Source organism: Danio aesculapii, chromosome 11 (assembly GCF_903798145.1).
Source record: "Danio aesculapii chromosome 11, fDanAes4.1, whole genome shotgun sequence".
Classification (NCBI taxonomy): Eukaryota; Metazoa; Chordata; class Actinopteri; order Cypriniformes; family Danionidae; genus Danio; species Danio aesculapii.
Genome location: NC_079445.1, coordinates 46,393,146 through 46,403,145, shown reverse-complemented (window position 1 = coordinate 46,403,145; position 10,000 = coordinate 46,393,146). Strand labels below are relative to the sequence as shown.

At 40.7% G+C, this 10,000-nt stretch overlaps 1 protein-coding gene across 1 annotated transcript in view; it reads left to right on the top strand.

Moving 5' to 3' along the window:
* Positions 1-2,919: 2,919 nt before the first annotated feature.
* Positions 2,920-10,000, top strand: part of notum1b (notum, palmitoleoyl-protein carboxylesterase b) — a 10,840-nt gene continuing 3,759 nt past the window's right edge. The window contains exons 1-5 of the mRNA XM_056468758.1: positions 2,920-3,229; positions 6,835-6,887; positions 8,118-8,213; positions 9,668-9,728; positions 9,893-9,951. Of these exons, the coding sequence (XP_056324733.1) occupies positions 2,973-3,229; positions 6,835-6,887; positions 8,118-8,213; positions 9,668-9,728; positions 9,893-9,951 (526 nt within the window). The 5' untranslated portion in view covers positions 2,920-2,972. The remainder of the gene's footprint in view (positions 3,230-6,834; positions 6,888-8,117; positions 8,214-9,667; positions 9,729-9,892; positions 9,952-10,000) is intronic.

Here is a 10,000-nt window from a genome sequence, read left to right as displayed (position 1 = left end):
CTAAATTATTCATATAATATTTAATAATAATAACAAACAAACACAAATGCTTGATCATGGCCTGGCCTGACCCAAATATAGTGGCAGGAAATATCGGCCTGGTCAAGCCTGGGCTTGGGCTCAGGCAGAGAATCTAAACTCAATCTCACTGGCAGACCTGTGAGAAAAACACAATGTTATTGGCTGATTATTAAAAGGGGCGGAGCAACTATATGCCCCGCCCTCTTCATGTTTCAGTTGAGATTTTGTCAAACATGCAATAAAGTGCACATTTCTGTTGCTAAACTAAACTATAATATCCTAAACTATAATATCCTCGTACTGAAGAAGCTCTGGATCTCTCATTCCTGTGATGTTTGTGGCTCTGGGGCCGCCGGTTGGTGTCGCCTGCATCTGCCACTAATTTAAGCCCATGTTGTTCCTCTTAGCGTAGGCTGGTTGAGCAGGAGGTGTGTGTGCGTGTGTGTGTGTGTGTGTGTGTGTGTGTGAGACGGATCCTCTGGAGGTGTGGGACGCCTGGCATCCCTTTGAAGAGCCCAGGAATGAATTCCTCCGTCCGGGTGTGAGCCGCTGTCACGAGCTGCATCTGCTGCCTGTTTATCTGTGCCACTGCAAACACTCCAGTACTGTTATTAAAGGGCAGCTGTCATGCAGAAATCACTTTTCTAAGAGGTTTAACCCCAGTTGTGTGTCAGCAGTGGAGTGTGAATATATCCAGCCTCTAATGCTCAACATGAGTTAATTGTGTTTGTTCTAATCAGACTTCATGACTGAAACACTTTGATTGACATTCTCCCTTTGTGTCAATCAAGCCCCGCCCACTAGTGCCCATCTCTCCATCTCATTAGCATAAACAGCAGCCCTGAGTGAGAAGCAGCCGTCTGTCCGTTAGCCATTAGAGTGTTTGAGCTGCTGAAGATAATGTCAGCATAGACTAAGAGGATTATAGATGTGGAGTTTTACATAAACAGTGACAGGAGCGACATAGACTGACAGAAGCACACACTGAAGCACACCTGACCAGCACCGACAACACACACACTGCTGTTTTACATCTGTCGCAATGCTGACGCACAGCCGTCTGTAGCTCCTCCCTCTGCAATTAAATGCAGTCTCATTTGCATTTAAAGTGACAGTCACCAAAACACCACAATTGGGATCAGAGCCTGAAAGGGTCAGTTTCAGAGAGCTAGAGGACATTATCTGTGTGCTATTCTCAGCTCAAACTCAAACACACACTCTAGACACAGCAGAGATGCATTTTACATCATTTTAGATGTGTATATTTATGTGTGTGTGTGTGTGTGTGTGTGCGTGTGTGTATTTCTCCTCTCTACACTCTTCCACCTGAATTACAGGAGCCTCAGGGAAACGAGTAGCGTCTGAACAAACAGTTCCGTCTTTATCCATGCAGACCATCAGCAGCGGAAATAAAGCTGCAGCCGCTCCACTGTCTGTCTGTCTGTCCTCACAGCGCAGGACGTCCCACGACAAACACACATCAGGGAAATCTCTCCTCCTCAGAGCCTCTACACTCCATTTCAAAACTTTTACATTTGTTTTGCGTTACTTCATGAGGAAATCAACCGTGGACCACTCACACACACCCACACCCTCACCCACACACACCCACACACACACACACACAGGAAGTGCAGTAGTGTTTACTTTTGTGTGAATGTTTCATCAGACTGAGCTCCTCTTACTCTCTGTGTGCTTCCCTTCACTACTCTTCTTTAATTCGGAGTATTTTTCATTCCTAATGTTGATGTTAATGCCTTTTTATCCAACATTCTTCAAAATATCTTCTATTATATTCAACATAAGAAAGAAAAAGGGACAAAAAGTGTGAGTACAGGATTCATTTTTAGGGGTTGAACTCAATATCACGTGTGCAATACAGAAGAATAAAAAGAAAATGGCTTTAAATCTGTGCAATTTCAACAGATGTTCACACACACACACACACACACTCTGGAGATTAAAGAGACAACGGTGTCACATGGCCACGCCCCCTTCTGACCAACCCTCTCTGCTGAGTGGCTGTCAGAACAGAGCCCCGCCCTCCCCCTCCAGCACAACATTTGCATCCTAAAATGCCTGATTTTGAGACTGAAGGGGGCGTGGCCATGTGACACTTTTGTGCCTTTGATCTCCAGAGTGTGTGTGTGTGAACATCTGGTGAACTTTGCCCAGATTTAAAGTCATTATTTCTCTGTTATATTGTGTACTTTGTGTTGCACATATTAGATTGACAATATCTGCATCCTAAAATGACTGACTCTGTGACTGATTTGAGCTTTTCTCTAAACCTTCGCTATCATTCACTTCAAGTCATGTGTTTTCCAGTAAAACACACAAAAATCCCTCTTAAAATGTTAAATGTCTCTGTTTTGATCTCAAGAACCCCTCTACTCCCAATTTAAAGGGAAAGTGCACCTAAAAATAAACATATTTTCATAAATAAAGTTTTTCTGTTGAACCCAAAGGAGGATATTTTGAAGAATCTTGGGGAAAAACACCCATTGACTTCTGTAGTATTTCTCATTCCTACAATGGATGCCAGGCATTCTTCAAGATATCTTCTATTGTGCTAAACAGAAGAAAGAAGGTTTTTTTTGGGGTGAGCTGTGCCTTTAAATACTATATCTATTTATATCAATCTAATATGTGCAACACAAAGTACACATTATAACACAGAAAAATAATGACTTTAAATCTGTGCAAAGTTCAACAGATGTTCACACTCACACTCTGCAGATCAAAGGGACAAGAGTGTCACATGGCCACGCCTCCTTCTGCTGAGTGGCTGTCAGAACAGAGCCCCGCCCTCCCCCTCCAGCATTGTCAGCTGATTGGCCAGTGGTGGAGTATAAAGTCATGGAGTGTTGAATGGAGGAGGGTCAGAGTGAGACACACACTCACACACACACACACACACACAGACTGAGGATGAGGAGCTGCTGTGTGAGATGAGGCGGGTTCTGCTGCTGCTGCTCCTGCTGGTGTCGGTGGAGGGCGGCAGGGTCCGGGGCCAGCACACACACACACCGGAGAGTTTTCCTCTGGACTTCACAGCGGTGGAGGGAAATGTGGAGGGCTTCATGGCGCAGGTGAAGAGCCTGGCCCAGTCGCTGTACCTCTGCTCCTCTCAGAGGCTGGAGCACCAGATGAAGCTGCAGATCCTCAAGAACACCTCCGTCACCTGTAATGACGGATCACCTGCGGGGTGAGTCTTTCTGGAGATCATGTGTCGTGTACTGGTGGAATTTCAGATCCATTCATCATCCATCACTGAATCACTGTAGTAGAGAAGACACAGAATGGTGTTGATGTATAGATTTATATACACACATATATATATATATATATATATATATATATATATATATATATATATATATATATATCTCATCACTTTAGAATTATAAGGTTCTATCTGATCTTTTTGTCAAAATTGAGTTTATTGGCATATTCTTATTAAATGACAACTTATTTACATTATTGGATGTTTTTTAATAAGTTCCTTACATCTTAAGACATTTTATTTAAAAAAACAAACATTACACACATATTGTTTGCTATGGAATGCAAAAACTTTGAAGCTTAATATCTCAAAATCATTCAGAATGAAGATAGAACCCTATAATTCCAAGGTGACGAAATATATATATATATATAGCTATGGTGATGCGTCATCTATATTCACTGATCTGTTGTGGTGATTCTACAGTTGCTATGGTAACACAACAACTATATTAATTGATCTGTTGAGGTGGTTCTACCGTTGCTATGGAAACACAACAACTACAATAATTGATCTGTTGTGGTGATTCTATGGTTGCTATGGTAACGCAACATCCACAGTAATTGAGCTGTTTTGGTGATTCTACTGTTGTTATACCGATACATCATCTATATTAACTGATCTGTTGTGGTGATTCTACAGTTGCTATGGTGATGCATCATTTATAATAACTGATCTGTTGTGGTGATTCTACAGTTGCTATGGTAACACAACAACTATTGTAATTGATCTGTTGTGGTGATTCTACAGTTGCTATGGTAACACAACAACTACATTAATTGATCTGTTGTGGTGATTCTACCGTTGCTATGGAAACACAACAACTACAGTAATTGATCGGTTGTGGTGATTCTGTTGTTGTGTATATATATATATATATATATATATATATATATATATATATATATATATATATATATATATATATATATATATATATAGTAACTGTATTTAATTATGTGTTTAATAATCTGCACTTGGTTTCCATGTGTTATTTCGTTATTTCTTTCTTGTTATCCTCATGTTATAGTCCTTTAGATTTAATTAATATTTCTATTATTGTAAAACCGTAGTCTCTCTATGGTTTGCGCTGTATTTCTGTCTCTTTTATATACATAATATTTGCTTTGTAGCTATTGCAATAATTAAAAAATAATATAATAAACTTTAATTCCATAAAACTAAATTACCTATTAAATGCAGAAATCCTCATCAGATGCAGCACTGTTACTCTAACGTTCACCACTGAGTCAGTCTTTAAAGATGTGGTTGAGCTCAAGTGATGCTTTTAAAAATATTTGCCTGACATTCCAAGCGTGTTTGTGTTCCTCCCCCAGCTTCTGACAGCATATTAACTGAGAGATCACGCTCCACTTGACAAATTAATTTACTACAGTTTATGTCCACAGCGCAATTCACTGATCTCCGGAGGATCATGGGACACTGAATACTGAAAATTCAGCTTTCATCAGTATATACTATATACACTACAGTTTATTCTATATTCACATTAAAGTGGAAGTTGATTTAATATTAGCGGTTTAATATAATAAAGAGATGATTGTTAAAGTCAGCCTCTGAGTTACTGATGAAGAGAGAAGCAGGTCACAAATCCTCAGAGACGAAACACATCAAAGAGATTCCAGAACACAGACACTGATCTTTATATGAGTGCAGCTCTGAGCCATGTCTGACACACACACGCACACACACACACACGTACACGCACACACACACACACGCACACGCACACATTTTGTCTCCACAATATACTGAATACAAGGTAGACACACACACAAACTCAACAAACATGGGATAACAATATGCATCTGAGCCCACACACACACACACACACACACACATTTTGTCCCCACAATATATGTAATACAAGGTATACACACACATAAACATGTACATAGACATACACTCACACACACACACACACATATATATATATATATATATGTGCATTTTGTCCCCACAATGTATGGAATACAAGGTATACACACATAAACATGTACGTACACAAACACAAACATTTATATACACACAATAATGCGCGCACACACACACACACACACACACACACACATTTTGTCCCTACAATGTAAGGTACGCACATGCACACACATAGAAGCACAAACAAATACATATATACATACATGGACGCACAAACACATATACAGGCACACATATACATGCAAACGCACATACATGAACGAGTGCATACACACTCATTTTGTCCCCACAATGTACTGAATAGAAGACACACAGACACACAAACTTAACAAACATGGGATAACAACATACATTGAAGCCCTCACTCACTCACTCACTCACTCACACACACACCTTGTCCCCAGAGACACACTTAAACATTATGGACACAAACACACACACATTTATACACACACACACACACACACGCACACGCACACACACACACACACTTTGTCCCTACAATGTAAGATACACACACACATACATATGCATTTTGTCCCCACATTGTATGGAATACAAGGTATACACACACATAAACATGTACATGCACAAACACAAACATTTATATACACACAATAATGTGCGCACACACACACACACACACACACACACACACATATATATATATATATATATATATATATATATATATATACATACACATACTCGCATTTTGTCCCCACAATGTAAGCAATACAAGGTAAACACACAAATAAACACGGACACACACACACACTCAACAAACATGGGATAACAACATACATCTGAGCCCTCACTCAGATACACACATACACACATTTTGTCCCCATAATGTAAGCAATACAAGGTACAAACATACACACAAAAACAAACAAACACACACATTTAACCACACAAAAACAAACATGGGATAACCGCACATACCCTCACATAGACGTCTGCCCACATCTGAGCCCTCACACACACACACACACACACACACACACTGCAGTTTGTCTGCAGATCTGTGCTGTATAATTACAGAAGGGCTGTGTGTTCTGCTCTGCTCTTCATCTCAGAGATCAAACCCTGTAAATCTGTAAATCATTTTGCATCTCAGCGCTGGAATTTGACCTGCACTGACCCACATAGAGAGTTCTGGAAGTCAAAAGAGCATGGATCTCCTCTCTTATATACATAAACAGGCCAAAACAACTGATAACACCAAAATAACGGAGAAAAAAACTACACTACCCATGATGCCGTGCAGGAAATCCACCAATTAGAGAGTCGCAGTGAGCAAAGTGTCCCAAAGTAATCTTTAGCTCCGCCCACATGACATAATCAAGGCTCTCAAAACATTGTGCTAAATGAAGAGCTTGATATTTCTCATTGACTGTGTCGTGCGCAGTGCATCATGGGATTGTAGTTTTTGTCCTCATAGCATCATTTAATCAGTGTTTTGTAAACTGCTGTGTGTTGATCAGCACTAAATGATGATGATGAAGAGCACCAAACATCCTCATCATCATCACCTAATGTGTGTGTGTGTGTGTGTTCTCATTCAGCTATTATATAAAGGAGTCTCGAGGCAGCCGGAGGTGGCTGGTGTTCCTGGAGGGTGAGTGACCACCTGTGTGTGTGTGTGTGTGTGTGTCTGACAGTGTGTAATTAATGGTGGGTATATTTGATGGTGTGTATATGAAGTTGTGTTTGTATATTTGACGGTGTGTATAAAAAGTTTGTATTTGAGGTTGTGTGTGTATCTGACAGTATGTATGTGTGTGTATGTGTGTCTGTGATGGTGTGTGTATCTGATGGTGTGTGTATATGAAGTTGTGTGTCTATCTGACAGTATGTGTGTGTGTGTCTGAGATGGTGTGTAAATCTGATGGTGTGTATATGACGTTTTAAGTGTGTATCTGACAGTGTGTGTATCTGATGGTGTGTATATAAAGATGTGTGTATCTGACAGTATGTGTGTGTGTGTGTCTGTGATGGTGTGTATATGAAGTTGTGTGTGTATCTGACAGTATGTGTGTGTGTCTGTGATGGTGTGTGTATCTGATGGTGTGTGTATTTGAAGTTGTGTGTCTATCTGACAGTATGTGTGTGTGTGTCTGAGATGGTGTGTAAATCTGATGGTGTGTATATGACGTTTTAAGTGTGTATCTGACAGTGTGTGTATCTGATGGTGTGTATATAAAGATGTGTGTATCTGACAGTATGTGTGTGTGTGTGTCTGTGATGGTGTGTATATGAAGTTGTGTGTGTATCTGACAGTATGTGTGTGTGTCTGTGATGGTGTGTGTATCTGATGGTGTGTGTATTTGAAGTTGTGTGTCTATCTGACAGTATGTGTGTGTGTGTCTGAGATGGTGTGTATATGAAGTTGTATGCGTATCTGACAGAATGTGTGTGTGTGTATCTGATGGTGTGTATATGAAGTTGTGTGTGTTTCTGATGGTGTGTATGTGTGTATAAATCTGATGGTGTGTATATGACGTTTTAAGTGTGTATCTGACGGTGTGTGTATGTGATGGTGTGTATATAAAGTTGTGTGTGCTTCTGATGGTGTGTGTATCTGACTGTGTGTATATGAAGTTGTATGTGTGTATCTGACAGTGTGTGTGTGCTTCTGACGGTGTGTGTATTTGTCTGCGTGTATCTGATGGTGTAATATGAAGTTGTCTGTGTGTATCTGATGTGTGTATATGGAGTTGTCTGTGTGTATCTGACAGTTTGTTTGTGTCCTACTCTGTGTGTATTTAATTGTGTGTGTGGATATGAGGGTTTATGTGTTTGTGATGGTGTGTGTGTGTGTGTGTGTGTGTGTGTGTGTGTTGTTCAGGTGGATGGTACTGCTTTAGCAAACACACCTGTGACAGTCGCTATGAGAGCATGAGAAGACTGATGAGCTCCAGCAACTGGCCTCCCACCAGAACAGGTCAGTCACGTCTGCTTGACCTCTGACCTGTGTGTATCCTGAGTTCTCGAGTACAGCCAGGTGTTCTGTGATCACTGCAATGTGGAAAACAGTGGACTTGGGCACATTTTGAATGAATAAATCCAAAGTAGAGCTGAACACTGAATCTGAAGCAGTTTCATTAATCAGAGTTATTAAACATGATTTAATACAGTCAATAAAGACTGAGCGATTATATTACTGAGACATTATATAGACTGTCTATATTCACTGAGAAATATACATATTAGATACGGATAAACATATTGAATTTAAAGGGTTATTACATACACACATATATATATATATTGCATGTTTGTATGTGTGTATATACTCACTGGCCACTTTATTAGGTACACCTGTCCAACTGCTCGTTAACACAGATGTCTAATCAGCCAATCAGATGTCAGCAGCTCTCTGCATTTAGGCATGTAGACATGGTCAAGAGGATCTGCTGCAGGTCAAAGCGAGCATCAGAATGGGGAAGAAAGGGGATTTAAGAGACTCTGAACGTGGCATGGTTGTTGCTGCCAGACGGGCTGCTCTGAGTATTTCAGAAACTGCTGATCTACTGGGATTTTCACGCACAACCATCTCTAGGGTTTACAGAGAATGGTCCGACAAAGAGGAAATATCCAGTGAGCGGCAGTTCTGTGGGCGCAAATGCCTTGTTGATGCCAGAGGTCAGAGGAGAATGGCCAGACTGGTTCCAGCTGATAGAAAGGCAACAGTAACTCAAATAAGCACTCGTTACAACCGAGGTCTGCAGAAGAGCATCTCTGAACACACACAACGTCCAACCTTGAGGCGGATGGGCTACAGCAGCAGAAGACCACACCGGGTGCCGCTCCTGTCAGCTAAGAACAGGAAACTGAGGCTACAATTCACACAGGCTCACCAAAACTGGACAATAGAAGATTGGAGAAACGTTGCCTGGTCTGATGAGTCTCCATTTCTGCTGACACATTCAGATGCTCGGCTCACAATTTGGCCTCAACAACATGAAAGCATGGATCCATCCTGCCTTGTATCAGCGGTTCAGGCTGCTGGTGGTGGTGTAATGGTGTGGGGGAGATTTTCTTTGGGTCCATTAGTACCAATTGAGCATGGTGTCAACGCCACAGCCTACCTGAGTATTGTTGCTGACCATGTCCATCCCTTTATGAGCACAGTGTCTCCATCTTCTGATGGCTACTTCCAGCAGGATAACGCACCATGTCATAAAGCGCCAATCATCTCAGACTGGTTTCTTGAACATGACAATGAGTTCACTGTACTCAAATGGCCTCCACAGTCACCAGAGCTCAATCCAATAGAGCACCTTTGGGATGTGGTATATATATATATATATTTGTGTGTGTGTGTATATAATATAAAAGTATTTAAAAGTATTAATCCTGTAATGTAAAAGTGTGTGTGTGTGTGTGTGTGTTCAGGAACTGGGATTCTGTCTCCACAACCAGAAGAAAATCCACACTGGTGGAACGCAAACACTGTGTAAGACCCCACTGTTACTGTGACAGCATGATGCTTGATATGGGATTTTACTCTTTTATATTGTTTACTATTTTAATAATGGAGAAATCAGATATTAAAGGTTGAATAAAAAATATTGTGAAAAAAATGTGTGTGTGTGTGTGTGTGTGTGTGTGTGTGTCTAGGTTTGTGCCGTACTGCTCCAGTGACGTTTGGAGCGGCTCTACACCAAAGACTGACCAAAGTAAAACACACACACACACTTACATCATTCACATTCATCTGTGTGTGTA